At 34.1% G+C, this 25,946-nt stretch overlaps 2 protein-coding genes across 7 annotated transcripts; both read right to left on the reverse strand.

Moving 5' to 3' along the window:
• Positions 1–619: 619 nt before the first annotated feature.
• LOC112419150 (probable serine/threonine-protein kinase PBL28) lies at positions 620–6,234 on the reverse strand. Of its 6 annotated transcripts, XM_024776193.2 has the most exons (11): positions 6,116–6,234; positions 5,550–5,746; positions 4,259–4,413; positions 3,795–3,920; positions 3,025–3,249; positions 2,332–2,567; positions 1,994–2,120; positions 1,836–1,907; positions 1,360–1,537; positions 1,124–1,256; positions 620–960 (listed from the first exon to the last, which is right to left on the reverse strand). In XM_024776193.2, exons 3-11 carry the CDS (start codon positions 4,344–4,346, stop codon positions 712–714), a joined length of 1,434 nt encoding a protein of 477 aa, XP_024631961.1. In that variant the 5' UTR covers positions 4,347–4,413; positions 5,550–5,746; positions 6,116–6,234; the 3' UTR covers positions 620–711. The 6 variants fall into 6 exon arrangements, with proteins under 6 accessions (XP_024631961.1, XP_024631965.1, XP_024631964.1 ...); XM_024776197.2 differs by lacking the exons at positions 5,550–5,746; positions 6,116–6,234 and adding an exon at positions 4,525–4,806; XM_024776196.2 differs by lacking the exons at positions 5,550–5,746; positions 6,116–6,234 and adding an exon at positions 4,509–4,806.
• A 4,652-nt stretch (positions 6,235–10,886) lies between these two features.
• LOC11408898 (uncharacterized) lies at positions 10,887–11,820 on the reverse strand. Its single transcript, XM_003597186.4, has one exon. The coding sequence runs from the start codon at positions 11,621–11,623 to the stop codon at positions 11,207–11,209; it is 417 nt and encodes a 138-aa protein (XP_003597234.1). The 5' UTR covers positions 11,624–11,820; the 3' UTR covers positions 10,887–11,206.
• Positions 11,821–25,946: the final 14,126 nt, after the last annotated feature.

Consider the following 25,946-nt stretch of genomic DNA (forward strand, 5'->3'; position numbering starts at 1 on the left):
GCCCTACACTCCTCTACCAAGTCCTCCTCCCACACCCATAACCGGCGACGCCACTGCCACGCTCCCCCACCATCCTCCACCCCCAACAAGAACATCTTCCTCACCGTGATTGATTTATTGATGGCTAAGTCATAAAGTCGCCTAAAGCGTTCACACAACGGAACACTACCACACCAACAATCTCACCAAAAATCGGTATCAACTCCATCCCCCACCCTCCTCCTAACACAATCCGCAAACCAACCCTTGATACATAAAATGTTAAAAGAATGTTTTCTCTTGATTTGAGATAAAAATATGCTAACAACTAACAAGTAACAAAACACTTTTTAACACATACTTTTTAGTGTAGGTGTTTATATCATAACCGATTCAAATCAAAACTACAAATTGATCTAAAATAACCTAAACCACACTCAATCAAATATTATTTGATGTTTTTGGATCTCTTGGTGTGTAAACCTTTTCGAATTTCCAATTCAATTTTTAAAATCAAATTAAACAGCATATATAACATTCAATCTACTTCTACATATTTTCAATATTTTTTACTTACTTTGAATAATAACAACGACAATAATAATTTAGTAATTACAAACTAATCTTCGAGCATGAGCACTATACCAACAATAATAACCATATTAACTAATATACTATTAATAATACACCAAAAAAAGGTTGCAACAATGTCATCATTAGACATGACAAATTTCAAGAGGCTTGTTTGAATAGCTCACTCCCAAGTTTCACCACACCAATCTCCTCATTGTTTTCAGAATACAAAGGAGCAATATCTCTTTGTATCCTCTCCAATTCTTGCACAATATGTGCCATTGATGGTCTTCTTAGAATCACATCCACACATAGCAATGCCAACTTCATTATTCTTCTAGCACCATGTTTTTCTTGCTCTCCTAATGCTTTGTCAATAAATTTTTCCAAATCACTGCTATATTTTGCCTTCAAAACAAATTATGATATATTAGTGAGTATGCTCCAAAAGACCAACTTATTTAAACTCGTCGAAATGTCATTTGATTGTCAATTTGAAACGACAAAATTCTACAATTTTTCAAATGGTTAACGCAGTTCACACACGGTTACTTGACCATGTTAGATGTACCTCAAATACAAGACTTTCATATGGATTTGACATATTTCTGTTATATGCTTCACAGCCACTAATCAACTCTAGTAAAAACACTCCGAAACTGTACACATCACTTTCCTCCGAGTAGTTTTGCGATAAGCTCAACCTTTGGAAAAAATATAGAAGAGAAAAAAAGTCAATGTAACTGAAATCAATCCAAAACAAGAAGTTAATAATTCTTTGAAGAATAAGTTGTAATTGTAGCATACTCTGGATCATGAAAGTAGTCAACATTTGAAGATGAGCCTGCCTGATCAATTTCTGTTTGCAATTTGAAGAATCCATAATCAGAAACTTTGGCTGTATAATTTTCATCTAATAGAACATTTCTTGTACTAAAATTTGTGTGAAGCAAAGGAGGGACCAGACTGTGAAGATGTTCAAGTCCTGTTTCAAAGTAGAAACTGGATTAACTGTTTTGAATTTCAAAAGAATAAAGAATATAGTAAAGATTCAAACTGTTTTTTCGAGAAAAAATACGGAGACTTGTTTGATCTTTGAAAAATAGAAGATGCTAATTTAGTCCTCAGAAATCTTGACTTTCATTTGAGGTTTTTGATGATTAAATTAGTAATTTCCATTCATCAGAGACTAATTACCTCTCCGTAATTTTTCTCAAGGATTAATTTGACCGTTTACTCTAAAGTCTAAACCGTAAAATGGACCATGGCTATGATGGATTTACCTTTGGACGCGCCTAAGGCGATGGATACCCTACGCTGCAAGTTTAACTTTCCAATAGGTAAACCTTCACTATCTGCATAACATACATTAAGCATAAATAAATGTATGAAGTGTATGGTGAAACAAACTTCATAGAAAGATAGAATTAGGAAAGAGTACCATATAGATGATTCCCTACATTGCCATTAGGGAGATATTCATACACAAGTAATTGTTGATAGCTATCATCATAATAACCAATAAGCTTCACAAGATGAATGTGGTGGATTTGAGCTATCTGCTTGACCTGTCCTCACATATACATGTGAATTACTGTTAACCGTTGATGCTGCTCAATAACTAAACTCAAGAAATTATAAATCATAACTAACATATGTTCTTTCAACGATTTTATCATCGTGCATTGTACGGGGTCTCACTACTAGTACATTTACACATAATAATTATCTATCTGTGCATTGCAAGGGTTTTAAATGCTAGGTTCGTTATGAATTTACCTCAGGAATGAAATCTCGAGTTAGAGCAAATAGGCGCCTTTTTATAGCGACAAAAGATCCATCTTGAAGCAAACCTTTGTATACAAAACCAAATCTCCCTTCACCTATAATGTTACTTTGATTAAATTTTCCTGTAGCTTGTTCTATCTCTAAAATTGTTAACAGCCTTGTGTTCTGCATATAATGTGGAGAGAAAGCATTAACATACTGCGAGTTGTTGATTCTTCCCATCTCAACTGTCAAAAAAGGATGGCACAAATAATAAATAATCACAACAAAGTGAATCAATAGAAGTCATAATTTTGTAGATATTTAATTATAAATTAGGCTTTATTGCATTGTTTGGTCCGTCTGTTTTCACTTGCACGTGGAATTAGCCCCCCCCTAAAATTTAGTTTTTGGTCTCTCGCTCAAGTTTTTGGACTAAAAGTTGATGATTTGACATTTTTTTAATTGACGTGGCATAACACCTACTGATGTGGAATCATCCAAGTAGATTCATACATAATATACAGGTTTCATGCCACGTCAATAAAAATCTAGTTACATTATTACTTTTGGATCCATAAATCACAGTGAGAGGCTAAAAAACAGGATTTTGAAAAGGGCGGATCAATTCTATGAGTGAGTGGGAATAGGGGGACCAAAACTACTACTAAGCCTATAATTTATAATGTAATTAAATTAACTTACCAGCTTGAGATGGCACAGAAGAAGCAGAATCAGATGGTTGCTTTTTAAATCTTTTACATCTTCTCAAGCAGATACATATAATCACCGCAATGACAATGATGGTTAAGGCAGCACCAGCGCCACCAGCTATGACCGCAACCCTTCCTCCTCCTGGTTTTTTAACTTGAGCTTCTTTTGCAAGTATTGGAGTGTCATTGTTCTTGTCTATATTTTCTTTTACCCTACCTGTAAAAATGTTTGATTAATGTGTTTGTAAGAATATTTGATTACTATTCTTAGCATTGTTCAAGCAGATAAGTAGATAGCTTTTTCTTACTATTCTTAGCATGTGTTTGTAAGAATGTTTGATTAATGTGATCTTGAAATTGTTAGAACAGCCATGGAGTTCGGTCAATTGTACTTACGTCTCCGACTGCAGAGAGGCTGCATTGCAATACCTTTCTATTCTCACTAAAAAACTTAGGGTTTAAAAGTACAACGTGCGATTATATACTATGCTCCAGCAATCCGGTTCACAATATTACCCTTAAACCGTACGTCCGTTTATTGGTAAACTATAAGGCATGAGCCATATCGAACATAATTGAATTGATTTTGTAAAGCTAATTTGATAAAATTTGATCTAAAGTAAAGTGGTTTATCTTCGGATGATTTTACACTAAAATCAATACTAATGTATTACTGAGTGCAAACAATGAATCACTACACAAAAATTCTAAGAGACTTGAGAGTGAGAGAAGAAGCTTACAGAGAATTAGTGAAAAAAGCACCTGGTTCATTTTGTTTAGAACAGTCAAGACAAGGCCATTGCATTTGACATGGATGTTTCACAATATCGCATCCAAGTTGTTGTGGACCAGCTTCAAGTAATCCTTTGAAATTTAACAAATCCTTAGCTGCAATTAATTAACAAATGTTTGATTAAGTAATTATAAATTTATTATTAGTGGACTAATGTGTACTTTTCATCAGAAAATGGAAATGTTTATGAAAACTTGTAATTTAACTTATCTAATTAAAACCTCTCTATTCAAGTCAATGTAGAGTCTAGACCATGTCAGTATAATTAATTCATAGCTTGGAAATGGAAATACCAAGCTAGCAGCACATGGATTTCAAAAGAATTTTGACATAAAGATCAAGAAAAATTCACTTAAATACTTATTCATAAAAAAAAAAACTTTTTCACTATGAATAGAGATATAGGGAAAAAAAACACTTGGCAAAAGCTTACAAGATAATTTGCAGGTTGATATGTTGAGGTATAATAACAATTGAATCATTATGAGTAGTAGCAGCCTTATCCACCATAGCAGTTGCATTGTCAATGTGCATCACCCCATAAACTTCCTTACTTTTGAGGTATAATCAAATGGTCTTGATCCTTTCCTGCATACAAGAGTTTCACAAGATAGTAATTAAATACTAACACTATTGAAGAGGATAAAATATCTTTTGAAAAAAGAACCAGTAGTATACAATACAATAATGGAGAGAGACCACAAAGAAAGATCTCATTGTGACAATGGAAGTCAATTTGTTGGCCAGAAATAGTAAAAGGGGGGTAGACTTGGACAGTTAGCTGCTTTATATAAAGGTGACAATTGAGAAAGAATTGAACTCATGCTTTGCATGCTTCTCAAGTAAGTTTCATTTACCAATCATACTAATATGTACCACTAGTAGTAGTAGTAGTAAGCAGAAGTAAAAAAGAAGAGAAGTAATTATAATAGATCAAAGTGATTAAAAGGAAGGAGTTGAGTCTTAAAGTTTTGATTGGGTCTAACTCAACTCGTACAAAACCGGTTTGTAAGGTGAAGATTATCCGTTATTTATAAACACATCTTCAGATATATCTCATCCAATGTGAGACTCTAAACATACCCCCTCACGCTCATGACTAAACATTTGGAGCGAGAACCGAGTGACCTGATAAAGGAGACCAGGTGGTCTAATGCGTTCAATATCATCTTAAAATTTAGTTTGGACCTAACTCAACCCCAACAAAATCGGCATGTAAGGCAAGGATTGTCCAACACTTATGAACACATTTCATCTATTTTGCACAACTTTGAACATTGAGTATGTCTCATATCTAATGATAAGTGGAAAAAATTCAAGCATAGAAAAATCACGAGTAATCCTATAATCTGGACCGTAGTATTTAAACATTACTTATACTTTGTAACCCCTAAGCATTGTATAATAGAAACTACATCAGTCATTCTATTGTCGTAGACGTAGGCATAATTGACCGAGCTCCTTTATTAATCTTGTGTCTTGTGTGTCTTAATTTATATCCAGAATCCAATAAATTTAATCAATGGACTAAGTTGAGAAAAAAATATATATCCAGGCATACAGCTAAGAAAAGCTGGAAAAACACTTTAAACAGGTTGTCTTGATTGAAATGGACAGGTGGAATTGCTTGGTTTCTTTTGAAATTTGTTAGCCCACAAAACTTTCCCATCAAGGAAATATATGTAATACCAATCCCAAAATATTCCCAAGGAATCTCTCTATACCTTGATTTCAAAAGGAAATGCCAGCAAGAATATAAGCAAGCTGAAACTGAACCAAGTGAATTTCAATTTCCAAACACTGATCAAAGTAAATAAAATATTTTCAACCACTCCATGCTTTCTTGCATGGTTCATCCTCAATTATCTTCATTCAGCAACATGATAAATATGTAAACTTTTCATATTACAGCATTGTTGTCCTGCAAAGTTGATATAAGTGGACCATTGTAAAAGCAAACATAACAAAAGAAAGATGATTCTCCACATGATAAAGTGGTAAACAACAAAAGCCAAAAACACAATCCTTGGACCTTGACAGGAAAATATGTCATGGAATATTAATTAGAATTTAAATCTCTAGAAAGATGCAACTAGAAAGTGAGAAGAATTATGATGATGATAATTTATGTTGTGTTATTATTCCATTGAAAAAAAGGTAGACATTCATGATATATTATGATATAATTTCATGGCAAATATTAAATATGGCATAACAGAAACAGTGAGAGGTGTGTGTATATATATATATATAAGAGAGAGAGAGAGAGAGAGAGAGAGAGAGTTTGTACATCAGTACATTGCATGCTCTTGTAATGAACTTGTATTTTTATATCTTTTTAACTTTTTTTTGTTACAAAATGGAAAGTGTTGGCAGCCATTATGCACCTTAGCATTGGTGGCAAACAGTTCCAACTACAAATTGTGTGAAAACAACTATCTTATTCACACTTGCAGCAAGACTCGTTGTTATTTTGAAGTCTTGAATTGAATGAGAAGTTATTCACATTGTGATTGTGACAAATGATATTTTCATTTTTTTTTTTTTTTTGGTTGCAAACAAATGATACTTTCTGTCGATTAAGTCCAAGGTTTTTGGCATATATTGATAAACTGTTGGTGTTTTTGCACGTATATATTTATAATAATTTTTTTCCTAAATTTGCCACGTGCTTCTGCCATTTGCCACTACTTCATCCACCGTATGTTTATGGTGGATTTCTGACCCGTCGACAACAATGGTCATGGCTATTAGAGAATCATATCTATGCCTTTTTTTTTTTACTAAAGAATCATATGTATGATATAGATAATCAAATTTTCTCATTGTACGAATTGTGATTTGAGTTTGAGTATGAAATTCTTCTATTAGTAGGTCATACGTAAATTTTTGTCGTAAACCCTCACCGTGATTGATTTTTTCTCTCTCTGTAACTCTACTAATCTGATTTATATATATTAAGATCAATGATTAATCAGATTTTTCATTAATTTTTATATTCATATGGTATGTAATAATTAGTTGAGAATGAAAGGGTGATGGGCTAAGTAAGTAACAATTATATGCTAAAACGTGCTGCATGTTGTAAAGTTGATTGATTATTAATGATCTGTAAATGTGTAAGAATTGAAGTGATTGAGGTAAGAAAATATGGACATATGATATGAGAGAAAACATCCTTGGTTGGTCCTAATAAACAAAGAAGGACCATAAGACTTTTGGTTTGAATGAAGTTGTCTGCTGCATGCATCATGATGCTGACTGGAGGTGTATGTGGGGACCCTTTAGTGAAATTTTAGAGTAGAGGAAGAAAGCTGGTCACATGAAAATTGGCCATTGCCAGGAAGTCACATGCACAAAATTGCAAACCTTTTTGCCGTAAGGGAATGAATAATAAGATACTTTTATTTTGTATATCATCACATTTTACCAGTTTATGTGTAACGTAGTATATAATTAAATCCTCCATATTTAAACTAATAAGAATTCAAAACATGGAGGATCGGTAAAAATAAATAAAAAATAAATAAAGGCTGAGACAACACAAAAAACAGATTAACGCGACAATAGTATAGACAAAACTAAAAACAAATATAAAGAACTGAAGAAAGAACACAACAATGAATCAAACTTGGCCACGAAATTTATTACTCTATATTGCATAGGTAGGCATATGGTGGTCAGTAGTCTGTCTCAACATTAGACTCATAAAGTCCTTGCTTTAGCTTCAAATTTATACATTTTCTTAACTAGTATATATGTGTATGCTTGTGTGTATATCTTATTATTGGTAATGGGATAGTAACAATTTTTTTTTAATATTTGTGGTTTCTACAAAAGTATTAATTTTGTCGTTCACAATTAAAGTTATTAAATCTTATCTAAGACCCATCTTAACTCCCTTCAAATAGTTTCATCCTTGAAACTAGTCGGTCAAAAAAAAAAACTAGGGTAAAGCTCCCTCATTTGGTCCTCTTGTTCCCACATAACATCTCCTATCGATCGGTTCCAAATCACCTTTACTAACGTAACGACATTTCCTTTCCTTGTAGATAAATCACACTCGTAACTCCAATACCCATCAGAGGAACTTTAAAGCAACGGTTTTCCTTGAACTGAACATCATATGGCATGATAACATGTGAGGGATCAACCATATACTTTCTCATTTGAGACACATGCAACACGCTATGTAGGTTGGTCAAATTCGGAGCAATCTATTATAATTTAACGAACAATTTTGCATAATTGAAAGCCCAAAAAATAAAATTTACCTAAAGTAGGTTTTAATAATATTAATTTTAAAAATACTCATTCTTAAAGTTCGTTTTAGGTATAAATACATCAAAAAATAGAGGATGTTACCATCTTAACTCCCTTCAAATAGTTTCATCCTCGAAACTAGTCGGTCAAAAAAAAAACTAGGGTAAAGCTCCCTCATTTGGTCCTCTTGTTCCCACATAACATCTCCTATCGATCGGTTCCAAATCACCTTTACTAACGTAACGACATTTCCTTTCCTTGTAGATAAATCACACTCGTAACTCCAATACCCATCAGAGGAACTTTAAAGCAACGGTTTTCCTTGAACTGAACATCATATGGCATGATAACATGTGAGGGATCAACCATATACTTTCTCATTTGAGACACATGCAACACGCTATGTAGGTTGGTCAAATTCGGAGGCAGTACAATATAATAAGCTACGAGACCCACACACCTAAAGATATATATGATACGGTCCAAGGAACTTAGGGGTATGCTTCTTGGATTTTGGTGCCCTTCCCACGCCAGTCGTAGATATCATTCTCAAGAACATATGTTCACCTTCCTGAAACTCAAACGGTCTACTTCGCTGATCCACACAACTCTTGTGTCTGCTTTGTGAGGCCTAAATCAAACATACCTTATGTTTCGTTCACTAAACCAACTAAGGTCCCAAAATCGAACTCTCGACATCTTGGTACCAACACAGTTGAGTCTAACACTTTCATCCGTACAAAGGCTCATATGGTTCCATTTCAGCATTTGCATGGTAACTATTGTTGTAAGTGAACACAATAAGCGATTTCAAATTATCCTAACTTCCGTAATTATCTAAGATACAAGCCCTCAATAAATCATCAAAATTATAAATTATTATCCCATTAGTCTGAGGATGGCAGGAAAAATTTAATCTCAACTTAGTGCACATAACTTCTTGCTAATCTTTCAAGTTAGACATTATGACATCAACGTGGACCGTAAAGAAATTACCCCCCCCCCCCCCCCCCCCCCCCCCAATTCTAGTAAACAACAGGTAGCTTAATTTTCATATCGACTGGAGATAAGTGTTCATGGTTCTATGATATGATTAATGAACCAAACACACTAATTTTTAGAAGGCAATGTGCGTCGTGGACCACATAAATTGTCGGTGCAATGTTGGCCACAGAACAAGTAATCTAAACAAATAATGAGCATGTGCTCGGATTATATAATTTAAAATAGCCAATAATTTGGATGGTGGCTTGGTCAACATGACCTTGTGTCATCTTGTGGGGTTAGTATGAATGTTCAAAGGGGATTATTCCTCTCCATCTCATATTCCATGACGGTTTGGATCTTGGATTGTTCGTATTAACTTCCACCTTTTCTTGCTCCATTATCTTGTGTTTCCAAATTCTTCGGATAGTGCGCAGGAGGGATGACAAGCCTTCTCCCTCCATCTTCTTGTGCTACAAGTTTAATTTTAGTTGCCAATATTTTGTACTACACAGTGTTATGTTAATATAAATGTATTCTCACTACCAAAAAAATATAAATGTATTTTGAAATCATTTTCAATTAATAAAATGTTATTAATTATTAAATTTTGTTGTCAATTTTAAGTTTTTTCGTTTTTTTATCATGTCAATTTAATAATTTGAGTTGAACATGAACAATATTGATAACCTAAAAAAGTCAAATACCTTTCAAATTATAAAATCTGAATGAGAGTAAAATGGCCAATTCGGAGTGCACACAAGAAGTGCATAGGTTGGAAAAAATCTCTTTTTTGATCAAAAGAAAGACTTTAAGAAATAAGAATAATAGTAGTATATTTTAAAGATAATTGTTCTTTAATCTTTCAAAATTGATCTTAGCCACCCTAAAATTATCTAACTTCAATCAAGGTATTTAGATAATTTTGGAGTGCCTAAGAGAAATTTTGAAAGTCTAAAGAGTAATTTTCTATTTTAAAAATAAAAGCCCATGGGGTAGTGTAGTTAGCCCACGGTCTGTAGAGAGTTGGGCTAGTAAACATAAACAGGTGAAAATTGCTCTTTAGACTAAATGATTTGCTATCACACACGTGAGAATGACATGCAATACCTTCAATTGTATTTAACTACAATCCACCGCTTAATTTTCTCTTTTGAACGAACTGTAGTTAACTACCGTTGGAGGTGATTTTCATGTCTTGGCTGTTAAAAAGTTCTAATGTATCACAAATTATTCAAAATCATGTGAATTTGGTGGGTTTTTTTTCTTCTTAATTATGAGTACACCCTCCGGTTGCTGTTATAAGTAAGAATTGACTCAAGTCGTTATTAAAATAAAGACCACATACATCATTAACTGAATCAATCTAAAATGTAAATTTTTGTTTATAATAATGATTGGATGATCAACATTAGTCGGAGTTAACTCTTATTAATGATTCTTTCGATATGGATTTAACCTTATTCTCCCAAAGACCGTAGTTCATTAATTATTGGAGCTTAGTTACTTGATTCAATTTTCTGAACTACTTATTTAACATAGTCATTATTATTGCAATGAATGTTAGGCCTTAGTCCTTGAACTTATTTGACCTCTGAATTCTTTTCCTGCATTATTCATATTATCTGTTGCTTTCTAATTGATGTCTCGGTCCTCCTCATTTCGTATATAATCTAAGTAACAAATAAGAAGTTGAAAATGCGTGACATGTATATTGTTTGCTACACAACATCCAAATTTTGAAAAACTGATCACTATCATAATAACATTGCATACATTAACTTACCAAAATCCAATTAAACAAGTTAAAAACGTGGAACTAATCAAATGTAAGATATATTAGAGGAAACAAAGGTAGAGGATAATTAATTAATTATATGCCACAAGGTTTTGAAATAATTATATAAGCTAAGGCATGTCAAGCATACGTTGGTTGGTCCAGTTGATAAGAATTCAATTCTTACAAGGATCTGAGTTTGAATCTTGTTGCCGATGTGAGGATCTCATTGACGGATATATAAGATATAAGTAGTCATGTCAACAATCTATTAACTTTGAGGCTTTTAACTCTGATGAGTTCCCGAGACTCAACTCGTTTAAACTTTAATTCATATATAAAAAAAGACAAGGTACATCAAACAGGTGGTTGAACACTATTATTAGCTTTAGCTCTAATCATGTTGGCTTTACGTGTGACTCTAACATGATACACACTCATAGCTAAAACCACAACAAATGCAACACCAAAGATAATTCCAACAATGCCACCAGCTCCCAAATGTTTCCTACCTTTGTCTAATTTTCCACCTTTGCTTTCATGAATTTGAGTAGCTTCTACTGCTAAAGGTTGCATGGGTGAACATTTTGATGAAGTGCATGGATCATCTTTGGTATGATCATGCTTTTGTGAATTGGGATGAAAGAATTCATATGCTGATGGTGAAAATGCTTCAGGATTTTGGTAAACAAGTCCATGAGGTGCTCTTTCTTGAGATGTAACAATAGTGACAAGTGATAGAGAAATTAGGAAGAAACCAATGGGATTGATCATTTTTTGTGTTTTTGTACTTTTTTTTTTGTTTTACACTTGGAAGTAGAAGAAGTTGTGATTTGTTGGGATGATGATAAATTGTGGGGTGGCTTGCATTGGGTTTTATAATGGTTAAGGTTATGAAGGAGTGGTTTGTTCCTTGGACCTTAATTTTTGTGTTGGGAAAAGAAGGCTAATGAATGGGGAACAAAATTATTGGCTTTGCTTTCAGAATACCCCAACATTTACATTGAATAACTATTTGTAATTTCCAAATTGCCCAGCATGATGTTGAAATGACGACGGAAAAGAGGCGGAAAAAAAAAAGAAAATTAATCGATAAATTTAGCGTCATTTAACGACAAAATTAGAGTTGAAACTTGCATTTTTCTGTTTCTAATTTTCTTTTAGGTATTTCAACTTTTTTTTAGATAAAGTCCTGCTGAACTTTGATACATTTAAACTAATAGTTAAACTTAAATGGTTAATGAGAGTTTATTAAGATTGAATTGACCAAGTTGAGTTAGATTTTTGGCTAGAACAATTTTCGCGGTACTTTTCAACCTTTTGTTATTTGAAACTAAAATTTCATGAATCAGTCCTTGTAGCTTGTGATTGTGTAACAGATGTAACAGCTCTAACTACTACTAGATTCCAATTAACAACTACTCTTTAGATTCGGGTCGTCTCTATCTGCAACTAATCCTTTATCCATGTGGGGTTTTTCATGTTTTTTGTCCTTGTTGATATAGGATTACATTAAAATGGTTACGCTTGCAATAAAAGTAATGTATTTATTGGAACAACTATAACTATAGGGTATAAATGTCATATAGCATGTTGTCACAACCTTGAGTATAGTGGGGACTGTGTGTGTTTGGTTTATGTACTTAAGTGTCTTACTTAATGTATTTACTATGAGTAATTAATAAGGACTAGAGGATGAAATCATTCAATAATTTGTCAATGCATTTAGAAGATTAATCATTCACTTAAACTAAGTCATTCAATAATACTGGGTGTTCATTAGGAGTAATAATAGGCAAACCATCTTACATAAATACAAGTCATTAACTAATTATTTCCGTGGTTTAAAAAAGAACATTAAAAGTCTCCGCGAACATAGCTCAATTGATAGAGACAATACATTATTGTACGGAGAGACTGTGGTTCGAATCTTGGACACCCCGCTTTCAATCTTAATAGGTGAATTATAACCATTAAGTTACTTAAAAAAATCAAAAAAGTTTATAACAAATAAGCCAAAATCATGGTCTCTTATTCTTATTCACGTGTCACTTTGTGATTAGTCAAATGATTTTTTTTAATTAAGTTTTGATCAATTGCTTATAAGGAGTTGGCTTAAATCAATGTCTAAGCCGCCAATTATAGTGTAATGAGGGAAGTTTATGCTTTGCTTAGTCGCAACGTGGAAAATGAAAAGCAATTGAAGCATGGGGTAACCTTATAGCTTAGCTTAGCTTAGAGGAGCAGCAAAGGTGAGGTTGGCCTGCTCTACCACATTATTGCAATGCCACAAAATAAACGCATGCAAGAGGTGAATATATAGCAAATATTGTTCAAATAGGCCACCCTCACTCCACTACACATATGTTCATATGATGGGATGTTAATAATACCCAAAAAAAAAAAAAAAATCATGTCGGTCAGAGCTGGCTCTTTTTTACTTTTATTTAGAGTTATAGGGAGCATACTCTGGTGGTTGTAAAGAGTAGTTCAAAATAGTGAGAATGTATTCTGAAGGAAGGTAAAAAAAACAAAATTAAAAAGCTAATCGAACATTCTTAGACATGCAAGTCTCGGATAAATCATTAAAAAGGATTCTTCGGATCTCACTAGGAGGAGATTCCAACACTAGTAAATTAAAGTGATCCGTATAAATGCTTAAGTTAGTGAGTCAATCTACACTCCTATTTCCTTCATGTCAAGTATGGTTGAGTTGAACATTCCAACTCATCTTCAGCAGTTTTGGGATCTGGTGGACTAAAATAGGAATATGTTCATTGAACTTAAAATTATCAGAAATCATATCGATCAAAATCTTTGAATCACTTTCCACTATAAGATGAGAGTAATGCTCGCTCCAAGCCATGTCTAAGTCCAAATATAGCCCCCACATCTTAGCATATAAGGCATCACAAGCTCCAATCTTCTTAATGTAGCCTTTGATCCATCTAACGTCTGAATCACGAAAAAGAACGCCACATCCAGAAATAACCCCCATTGTTATCGCGATTTTCGGGTGTCAAGTCATTAATTAGGCTTGAACCTTTCAATCTTTGATATTCTCTATTTTTTCTTGGGAAGGGCAAAATGGAGAAAACCCTTAGAGTTTCTAAGTTCGGGGGTCGTTTTCGCTACGGAAAGGTGTTAGGCACTCGGAACGATTATGGTATTCCATAAGAACCGTTCTCCTAAGCTTATTTCTACGCTTTATTTTTATTATTGCCTACTTTTTGAAAAGAAGAGATTTTATTTGAGTGAAGAATAAGGGGAGAAGATGATTGAGGTTTTTATTTTACTTGGAAAATGATTTTACTTAGAGATGCCAATTCGGTACGGAGCTGCGTGTTCTCTTCTTCCATAGCCTTTTTCTTTCTTCTGTATTCTCTGGTTCGATCGATTCTATCAGGTTCGTAGACCTTCTGAGCACGAGCCACTTTTCAAACTGCGGCAGAGGAACCAGGAGGTAGTGAGCACTTGGAAGCCTTTGTGACCAATGCATGATGCGTATGATGCATGATATGCAAATGCAAATGCAAAAGACTTCTTTTTTTTCATCGAAGGATTTTTAAACAAATTAGAAATCTTGCAAATAATCAAAACTACATAGTATTTTCAAAAGGAAGACTTTGGAATTTCAACAAGATAAACAAATGAAGCCCTCAAGCATAGGAAGTAGTCGGAGAATCATCGGACTCGGAATCTGAATCACAGTATCTGTCTGGCAAAGAAGTCTCGTCGTCCTCTGGCTCTCTTGGAATCCCTCATAAGCAGCTCGTCTTTCTCTTCCAATTCCCTCCGGACCTTAGCTAGTTCCTTCTTCAACATCAGGTTCTCATGAGTCTTCTGCTCATCTCTACCATCCAAAGTTATGATTAGATTCTCAGCTTGATTGTACCGAGCTTTCCACACTTGCTTCTCACGACTCTCCATAGCTAGATGCTCCTGATACATATCCTGAGTCGTGGGGAGTAGAGGTAGAGGCATAGATGGAGCAGATGAAGACACGTATCTCATAGCTGGATAAGGCATACCAATCTCCTCAGCTCGATCTATCACCCACTGAGTATAGGCCTCATGAGCAACACCGGATCTCACACCTAGATGCTTCACACTCTTCCTTCGAACCTTGGACCAAGCATCCATGAAAGCTTTCCTTTGTCCGGTAGGAGCATTCGTGTAGAAGAAGAACTCTGGAGATGTAGCAAGATTGATGGGCTTCGACTTCATAGGGAAACCAAACTGTCTCATAGCAAGCTCGGGGTTGTAGTTAATTCCTCCACGAGTACCAAGAAGAGGTATATTGAGAAAGTCCCCACAACCCATAATGATTTCCTTCACCTGAGCGGCAGGAGTGAGCCAGACGACCTCATTAGGAGTGAGGGCCATAATCCGCTGCGAGTAGGACCAGTTCTCCGAGTTGTCATGGAAGGAACTCGGAAGGTGCGAAATAAACCACCTATACAAAAGAGATATGCAGCAAAGAATATACCCACGGCCCTTGAGAGTCCTGTCATGAATGGCGTGGTAGGTATCCGCTAGCAAAGTAGGAACCGGGTTCTTGGAATGGAAGATCTCAATAGCATTCATGTCCACGAAGTTGTCGAGGTTCGGAAAGAGAATGAGCCCGTAGATAAGCAAAGCAAGAATAGCCTCGAGTGTATCCTGACAAGTAGTACTGAGATTAGCCTGATCAAGAAGATACTTTGAAGTGAACCCCCGGATGTGAGACTTGGTAATAAGATGGTTGGAGACGTCGGAAGTCTTGAGGTAGAGATCCTTAGCAATAACCAGAGGAGTAAGAGAAGTCCCGGGACCGGTGAAAGGCGTCTTCTCGGCTATAGGTAAACCCACTAGATTGGAGTAAGCCTCGAGAGTAGGAACCAACTGGAAGTCCGGGAAAGTGAAGCAACGGAAGCTCGGATCATAAAATTGCACTAGAGTGTGCACTAGCTTCTCTTCCACATCGGTTCGGAGCAAAGTAAGCAATCCCCCATACCGGAGTCGGAACCCTGTTTGACTCTTGACCTTGAGTGCCAACTCTCTTAAACTGACCAAATCCACTTCCTTGAACTTGTAGCACTTAGTCTTCTTCATACCTGTGATTATTTACAAAAATTTCCATTTGTTTAAGCCCTTCGATGAATGCATGAAAAATGTTTATGCATGAATGCATGTATGCATGATTGTGTTGTTTAGTTACAAAGAACAAGGTGGGTTGAGATTCAAAGTAACAGGGCCACGGATGGACACGGCGTCCGGTGAACTAAGGCTTTGGATAGTAGTAACCAAGGTTCTAACACAGTTCCCAAACTGCAACCTCTCTCACATATATCATGGTAGTACAGGACGACACCCGTTCCATGATTATTTGTGAGAAGGTCTAGTTTGAGTGTAGTATCGCGTGACGACTAAAGTTTGAGACAACACTCAATTTAGCCACCGCACTACGTCCTAAAAAGGCTAGGATGGGTTTGGTAACTACGGTTCATAGCTTCGTCGAACAATTGAAAGTGAAGTGCCTAAGCATGACAACACACGCCGACAATATCACCTTCAAAATGCCTCAGCTATGTGAGATTGATCGCATAATCCAATACACGAGGCAACCCCCGGATCGAATTGTCGATTATATCTCTACCTAAACATAAGTTCACTCAGCCCGGGTATAGGACTTTTGATATTCTCACCCCACACGTCAAATGAAAGTAAACAAAATATTCACATATGTAAGCAATAAAACAAAGCGTGAATATAAACTAAGGAAAACTAGGCGCGACCCGCTAAAAATGATCCCCAGTGAAGTCGCCATTTCTGTTATCGCGATTTTCGGGTGTCAAGTCATTAATTAGGCTTGAACCTTTCAATCTTTGATATTCTCTATTTTTTCTTGGGAAGGGCAAAATGGAGAAAACCCTTAGAGTTTCTAAGTTCGGGGGTCGTTTTCGCTACGGGAAGGTGTTAGGCACCCGGAACGATTATGGTATTCCATAAGAACCGTTCTCCTAAGCTTATTTCTACGCTTTATTTTTATTATTGCCTACTTTTTGAAAAGAAGAGATTTTATTTGAGTGAAGAATAAGGGGAGAAGATGATTGAGGTTTTTATTTTACTTGGAAAATGATTTTTGAAAAGGAGGAGAGAAGCCGTAAGGCATAGAAGAAAAATGTCGAATTTGATCTTTATTTTTATTTCACAAAAAGGCATTGGAGTTTTGACTCCAAAGTTTGTTTGAAAAATTTAGCCTATTTCGAAGAAGAAATTTCACTAGGCGTCGAATTCCTAAACATACACCTAAATCGATAATCATGCAACGTGTGTGCGAGTGTCGGTGCTTGTGTCGGTGTACATTATTAGAGATAGTCCATAGTCCGTTACATTTTGTCCTAGTATACATTCTACGGTCTTGCGAAAATTAAAATGGAAACTAAACTATCTAAATATTACATTTCCCAAATGAAAATAAAAGAATGCAAAAAAAAACTAAACTATGTAAAATTGAAATAGGAATGCAATGCTTAATGAGATGTATGAAATATGGAGATAAACTTGTTAGTGAAAGAAAGCATAAAAGTAACAAGAGACAAAAGCATATAAAATGACACAAAGATAGTAATAAAATGATGGCAAACCCTAAGAATTTTGGTATGAAACTTAAAGCATTTGTGGCCTCTAATTCTCATGCCATGGTAAATTTGAAATGGTTTTCTTTATCTCAAGCTATAACATGGAATTATTGGAAGCATTCATGCGTGATTTCATACCAACCCCTTTTTTTTTTAAAATAGGCTTAGCATTTCATTTCCCAAAACACACATATATTGCTCACAAAAACAAGGTTTCATGAATCAATCCAAAACAGCAAGATCAACATGTGATTATAGGCATAACTATCTCGTATCAATACATCAAAAGGCTTTTATCACATATCCACAAATCAAGGACAAAGATATGACGAAAAATTCATAAGAAATAATCCAAAAAAGAATTAAAATGCTATGAATCAATCGTACAAGATTTTATCAACCTCAATATGCAGAAATGTCATAAAAACATCAAGAAAACATCAAAAAGCAAGCATGAATTCTTTAGAAATTTTATCAAAATTTTCGATCAAAGTACTGGTTCAAATAGCAAGAAAAACGGTGCAAATAGCAAAAAAAGCAAAAACGCAGAAAAAAAACAAAGAACAAAGCCCAAGCCCAAAACCAAAGGATCCGGATTCACAAGGAGCGTTGGATTGATCCAGGGAGGGAAACCCTAGATCCAACACTCAGGATTGAAGGGATTGGACCGGTCTTGAACCGGTCCGGTTCAGTTGCCTATAAAAACAAACTAGCGCCGGTTTTTTCACTTTTACAAATCCTTTCTCTCTCTTCTCTCGTCTTCTCTCTCTAAGCTCTCATCCTCCTCCGCCGGTTTCTGGAAGGAGACGGCCGGAGAAGATGAAGATTCATCGGAATCTTCATTGACTCCGCCGTGAATTCCAGATTCCGGCGAGTCTCAACCTCACCAGAAACCTATGAATCTTACATCAATCAACTCGTCTCTTCGTTCTAATCATGAATCTGATAATAGAAATTGCATGCAGGCTTTGAATCAACACAGATCTGAGTTTTGTAGTTCACGGTTTTTTGAAAATTTTAGGTTTTCAATTTTTTTGAAAGAAACCTCTAAGAAAACTCACGGATCTACATTGATTTGTTCTCGTTGATACTTTGAGATGGAAAAAGAGAAGGTTTACGCGTTACCTGAGTTGTTATTCGGAGATTTCAACGGAGATCTTCGGAAAACTTCGTCTTGTTGCTTTAGCGCTCTGAAACCAAAAATAAATCGGTGTTTTCCACTGGTTTGCTTTCTTTATCTTCTTCACCGGTTTGAATCTCTAATCCTTTCCCTCTTCTCTTCACTAGTTCCTTCGTGATCAGTGCTGGAGTTTGTCACTTCTAGTGACGAATTCGCACTTTGAATTGCGAAGGAATCTGCTTCAATGATGAAGATTCACTATGAATCTCTGAGAATCGCAGAAAACTTTGTTGAATTCGTGTTGATTTGGTGATTCTGGAGAATTAGGGTTTCGGATTGTTCTTCGTGTTCTTGTGGATTTCTGATTTTTGATCTTAACAGAAAGGAGAGAGAAAATCTGATTGTGTTTGTTGAGTTGGCGTGTGATTAATGGCTCTGTGTGGCACTGTGCACTATTTATAATCTGACATGTGTACTTGAGACCCAATGAAAAGGTGACACCTGGACTTGTATGAAAATGGCACGGCCTTGGACTTGAAATGAATTTGGGACCCTTCTGCAAAAACAAAAACTTAAGGACTAAACTGCAATTAACCAAAAAGGACTGAAATGTAAAAAATTAAAAATTAAAAAAAGTTCTGGACTGAAAAGCAATTTTGGACTTCTTTGAGGACCAAAATGCAAAATAAAAAAAAAAAAAATTGGAATAAAATTGGTAACCTGACAAAACGTAAAGTGAAACCTAAAATAAAATCAACAAAAGGACTAAAACGAACCAAATACTGACATGAGGTATTTCAAAATACCTCCCTGTCAAAATTTTGACAGGAAAAGACCAAAATGCCCCTAGGGACTAAACTGACTCGAATTGACTCAGAGGCAATTTTTGAAATGATTTTTAGACAAAGACTCAACAATGTTTCGTAAAGACAAATTAAAAGACTCAGAGGCAAACACAGGGACTAAAATGGGTTCCAATGCAGGAAATGACCAAAATACCCTTTTTGTATGATTTTTGAAATAAAATGCAAGAAAAGTAATGCGACGTTTCAGAGAGTTCTTAAATGACTTGTAATGCAAGAAAAGACAGACAGAGGCGGTAAAATATGTTTTAAAAGGAAAGTAAAGATTCAGAGAAAAATAACAGATAATTGACAAATATCAGTGTTAAAAAGAAATTTGAACGAATATTTTTAGGTCCAAAATCAGGGTATAACACCCATATTCTTGCAAGCACCACCATTGTTGAGCTTGATCCAACCTTCTCGAGGCCGCTTCCAACCTATATAGATGATGTCTTTCAACTTTGGACCAATATGAAGATGCTCCAAGTTACATTCTTCAATATCTTAGAAGAATCTCCAAATTAAAGAAATTGGGTTGTTTGGCCTAAGAAATCAGCTTCAAAAATAGTTTTATTCCTCCACTTCCACAAGTACCAACACATCGTCATGAAAGTTGTCTTCCAACTTAAAGTGTTCGTCCCAACGTCTTTCTTGTTGAGGTTATTGAAGAACCAATCCCTGCAATCAAAAGAAAAGAAATTAGTTATAAAATCAGAAGAAAGGATGTAAAGCCATACCCGAGTTGCATGGATGCAATCACAAAGCACACGAAGAACAATTTCATCTTCATTTCCACAACACGGGCAAGTAGGAGAGATTCCACCACCCCGTCCACTCCTTCGTAAATTTGTAAGAATGCACCCATGCACAATCAACCAAATAAAGGTTTGGATGCGACGTGGATCATGCCACTTCCAAAGACTTTTCCAGTCACCCTCCACATCCAAGCAATCATGATACTACAAGGAATAAGCAATTTGAACTGTGAAATGGTGGATAATGGTTCCATCCTACCCAATAGTGTATGGACCATCATCATCATTAGGGACCGAAAGCGCAAGAATTTGACTAACATTGTTAGTTGGAAAGTTGTTCATAAGGAAATCAATGTTCCAATCTCCAGAAGGACTAAGAACATCCCTAACCGATATAGTTGTATCCATGTAGGCCTCGTTATCTATAAATATAAGTCTCCATTGTTAGGAACCCACTTATCTAACCAAAAATTAGTAATACGACCATCCCTAATATTCCACACCACATGACCTTGAAAATCATTCCAAATGTTTACTAAGGCTTTCCAAAGAGGAGAATCGTAAGGTTGCGCGCTAATGCTAGCAATGAGGTCATTAGTACGTCCATATTTGTTGTGAAGAACTTCACACCAAAGGTCTTCCGAATTTTTAATCAAATTTCAAAGGATCTTCATGAGAAATGTTTCATTCATCTTATGAGTTTGTCGGAGTCCAAGACCCCCATCAACTTTAGGCAGGCAACAAACATCCCAACTAATCAGATGAGCTTTCCTACCTTGATCATAATCTCCCCAAACGAAACCCTGCTGAATTTTATCAACCTCATCACATATTGTCTTAGGAATCTTAGCATACTGCATACGGTAGTAGGGAATTGTGCTTATAACAGACTTGGTGAGAGTGATCCTACCGGCCAAACTTAAACATTGTTGCTTCCAACCATTCAACTTACTATGAATTTTGTTAACTACAATATGATTAAACTTTCCTCTTAAACTCCTTCCTGATGCAAGATTAACCCCAAGATACATGCCCAAACTATTAACCTGATTAAACCCTATGTAATGTAAAACCTCCTCGTGAAGTTGGGTATCAATATTCTTGTAATGAATCAATATAATAATTTATTTATCATAAGAAAAATACGAAAAAGATAGGAAAATTATCTAAATCTATTTTTATCACTAAAAATTTTTTAGAAGTGATCTATTGGATTTTTTCTTAAACGGATGTGCCTAAGATATGCATCATCCAAAATCTTTTAAAGAAAAAGTGATTTGCAAAAGGAAGGAGGACCAAACCTAACCCGCAAGCAACGTTAACAAAATAATAAAGAATATCATTGAATTTTATCTAAAAAAAATGATTAATTAGATTTGTTAAAATGTTTGGTTGGATTAAATTCAATCTATTAACAATTTTATTGAGCAGTGATTTACTAACACGTGAAGTCATACTTGGAACTAAACATCATGCAGAACAATAGGAACTATTTCCGAGACATCGAAATGAGTCTATTTTTTATTTTTTTTATTGAAATGGTTCAGGAGTTTGTGATTATGCAACATATATTTTTCCGAAGTCAATCGTCCATGATAACATCCATTTATTTTTTTTAGGAGGTTGGTTGTTCAGTGACAAAGAAGCAACTATAACCAATTGAAGTAAGTTGTAAGACCCACACACATATTTTATCCTAACTTGTAAAATATTTTGGTTGCACCATGTACTAGTATATCTTGTACACGCACAGTATATGTGATTTACACTTATCATTATCCCTTTATTTATTAATACACTAATAAAATGTAGATAAAAGAATAAAAATGGGAACCGTTCTTCACTACAGAATAGGTAGTGTGTGTATTTGAAAGTAAATTGAAACTTCCATGCCAATTTAAATAGAGCCTCATTTTCTATTCAACATTCTAGTTCCATTTTTTTTAGAGAATTTAGTTAGTAGATGGATTATTATTTAACAGCAACTCCCCATTATTCCATCACCAATCCATCCCACGTTCAATACCAAAGAAAAATTGAGAACAAAACATAGAAATAGTATAGAAGAACTTGAAAGGAAGAAAACAAAAACAAAAAAGAGTAGGAAGCAAGGCAAACGCATAAGTCCCTACCAAATTAATTTCAAGTAAGAGTTTAATAGACTTTTCTACCTTGTGATTTTATTTTTGTATGATGTTTGTTTTCTATATACTATGATGTTAGGATGAAAAAGAAAAATCTTTCTTTTTATTGAGCAAACGCAAGCCATATATGTTGGTACACATATGGTCGTGGATGATATTTTCTTTTTCATTAGTGAAAATATATTGGAGACCATGTCATTTTTAGGCTATCTTAACAGATATTTAATAATTAGTTTCTCATTGAAGTTATAACATAATAAGTGCTCAAAAGTGATATATTTCATGTGTTAGTTTAGGCATTTTAGTGCCTTGTTTTGCAAGATTATCTATGGCAAAGCTCCAATTTTATGCAAATATGTCATTTATGCTTTATGTGCCTTACTTTACCCTTTTTGTGTAGGAAAATACAAGCAAGGACCAAAAAATCAACCAAAGTTGCAAGAGAATCTCGCTTAAGCGAGAAAACTACAGAGAGCAACTGCCAATCTCGCTTCCAGCTCGCTTAAACGAGATTCAGAAAATTCAGGATAAGGTGCTACATGGTAGTCATCCAGTGGCCAGCGTGGGACAGATTCAATCTCGCTTAAGTGAGATTGACAGATTCAGCCATATAAATAGATTTTCTCTCATTTTTCAGGGATTCTTCATTCTTTTTGATATTTTTCCGATTTTTAGAGAGAGAGAGAGAGTGCATTTCTAGAGAGAGAAACATGAAGCAAGAGTGTTAGAAGTGGATTATTTCCAAGATTTGTTGAGACATATCATGAATCTTCATATTTTCTTCCATTTTCGCAAGGCTACTATGTAAATAAGTAGCTAAATCTATCCTTTGGGGTTAGAGATACTTGATCAAGTTAGTATGTACTCTTTTTGATACTTAAATATATGATTCTAGCAATATTTTACTTGATGTTGATTTTATTCCTGTGTTTAATGCTTTATTGAGATTCAAAATGATATTGACAAATACTTTTGGATCTAAGAAATAGAATAACAATCTATCTTAAGTTTTCATTCCAGACATAGATGTTAATATTTGATAATCACTTTTAATCTAGAATTTAATGCTTTTGGGTCGTTTAATAGGTTGGGAAATCGTCGATTAAACGATCCAATCGACGATTAAGTTAGATACAAAAGTCCAAAGATACGACATAAGCTTTTGTTAAAAGTCGTACTAATTAAGACAATGGTCAAACATTACTTATCGTTACTAATATTAGACAAATGGTTTCTTTCATTTTCTTGACTAGCAATACACTTCTTACTTGATACATTTCTAGATTTTTTTGTGTTTTTTCAGATGAGTCAAACATAATGAATTAGAATTTGTAGTATACTGAGTTGTTGAATTCTATGTGTAGTTTGTGATATGTTTATGCCAATAAGCTGTACCAAGACGTGGAAATATTTAACTAAGTTTGTTGAATGCTAAGATCACTTAAAATCGGGATGCTAATGACTCACAATTTTCTCAGCTATATATTGAAAGAATTATTAAATGATGTAGTTGTTTAACGTAGTATAGAGTTTGATTCTCACAAAAATCGTTGTTTGGTAATGCGTTCACATTGTTTTTTATGCACTTTTACCTATTATAAATAAAATTGTGCCATTTATTTATTTAATTTTTTACTATGTATGCAATTTTAGTAGTACAAATGAGTTTTGGTCTTGGTCAAAAATGAGTTATGGTCAAAATTTTATTAATGAGTTTTAAGGAAATATAATAAAATCAAATATTAACTTTTTTTTAACTTTATGACAGTTCTTGAGTCTATATAAGAAAACTGATAGTCTTGTAAGTTGTAACAAAAAAGAGAACTTAAGTTAAATTCAAAAAATGACTTCTCAAAGCTATCATTCTTCGTATATTTTGGGTGTTATATGCATTACCTTCGTTTTGATTTCAGGTGAGTAGAAAGTTTGTTCTATCCTTTTTAGTATTTTTTTTTTAAAAAAAAAAAAAACAATTCACTGGTTTTAATTGAAATTTGTTATGTTAGTACTATGCGTTAACAAGGGATTTAGTGGAGGACGATGTTATCCCTCACCTGAAAGGGAGCCGTGTTGTTGTTTTACTAAATGAGTTATGTTGTATTTGAAATTAGCTTACTACGTGTAAGAACTTTCTGAACTATGATAATAAATCATCTAAGAATAACTCGAATCCATATTGGTCATCGATCATTCTATATATAGTTATGGTCTCTAATAGATCAGATACATTACACATTATCATTTCACAAGCACTTCTCTTCTAGCAACTTTATCTTTTATTTTTAATATTATTTTTTTATTTATTTTTTTCTTCCATTTAATTTTTTTTAAACCGGTCCATATAATTATTTTTATAGGAGGATCAATTTAATTTTATTATCTATTTTTGAACGAATTTTATTATCTTTTTATCACTTATATGTTTAATTTTAATATCGTTTAATTATCACAACCTCACAAATATTTTTATTCATGATGTCATTGAATGACACCGAATATTTTTATTCCCTTTCTTCAACCTCACAAATATACACACACATTAGCGTTTAGAGTAATATTTTATGTATGTATGTCTGTTTTTTTTTGTTATGCTAATGCGTATAATTTTTTCAGTGTTGCGTAATGCGTACAATTATTATTTTTATAAAATTTTGATTTTAATTAAAAGTACTAGTATAAATGCCTAAAAAAATTATACTTATATAGATTTTACACATTTATATTGTAACAAACTATGCATATCTTTTTCTTATTAAAAAAACTAAACATATCTTTTTCAATGACACCAACAATGTAACAAATATAATATCATATAATATAAATTCTTATCTTTTTAAATGACACCAAAAATATGATATTCTTATAACAAAATTTGTTATACAGTATAATTGGAAAAGAAAAAACAAACTATTCTCTAGTTAGACAATATATAAATATATGCAAGGTCGCGGGTTCGAACCCCGGACACCACCAAAAAAAATAATAAATTTAAAGTTTTGTACAATATTTTGCCTAACAACTTTTAACTTAAAAATAACTTTAGAACTAGAAAAAATAAAGAAACCAAACAACTTTAACTTTTTCCTTAAAGAGCTTTATTTTAACTTTGTTTTAAAGTAGCTTTTAGACCGAAAAAAAGTCTGGCCAAACGGTACCTTAGAAGGCTTTGGATGCTTATTCTCATAAAAAGGACACTAAAGGAGAGATAGTGTAATTGTACAACCACTACCTTCCCTGCTGCAACATTTCATGCGCATAATACAAGCTACAGTTGTGTCTCTACTGGATTGGAACGGATAAGTCCTTATCAAGGAATAGTTTTCAAATTATTCCTTCCTAGGACATCAACCAAATCAAACAACAAATCAATGTTTATTGATCAAGCTTCTTTAACAACTCTTTGATGTGCTGGCACCTCTACAACGTCATGTTTCTACCTCTATATAAAGGAATGAAGACTTGAAGACATGTAGAGACTCTCCAATATTTTACAAGTGTCAAAACTTTATCAAAATTCATAAAGCATCAAACACTTAGAATTTCTTATAAACTTTCATATCTTAAAAATTCTTAAGTAATAGAGTATGAACTGTTTTGTATTATGAACACT

Source organism: Medicago truncatula, chromosome 2 (assembly GCF_003473485.1).
Source record: "Medicago truncatula cultivar Jemalong A17 chromosome 2, MtrunA17r5.0-ANR, whole genome shotgun sequence".
NCBI classification, from domain to species: Eukaryota; Viridiplantae; Streptophyta; class Magnoliopsida; order Fabales; family Fabaceae; genus Medicago; species Medicago truncatula.

Bases quoted from the DNA above. Each gene is read 5' to 3' on its own strand.
- LOC11408898 (XM_003597186.4), bottom strand. From the start codon at position 11,623: ATGATCAATCCCATTGGTTTCTTCCTAATTTCTCTATCACTTGTCACT.
- LOC112419150 (XM_024776193.2), bottom strand. From the start codon at position 4,346: ATGCAACTGCTATGGTGGATAAGGCTGCTACTACTCATAATGATTCAA. The intron at 1,908-1,993 runs GTACTCTTTCCT...TATGTTATGCAG, and splicing joins TGTAGGGAATCATCTATATG to ATAGTGAAGGTTTACCTATT. The intron at 961-1,123 runs GTACATCTAACA...TTTGTTTTGAAG, and splicing joins ATGAAAGTCTTGTATTTGAG to GCAAAATATAGCAGTGATTT.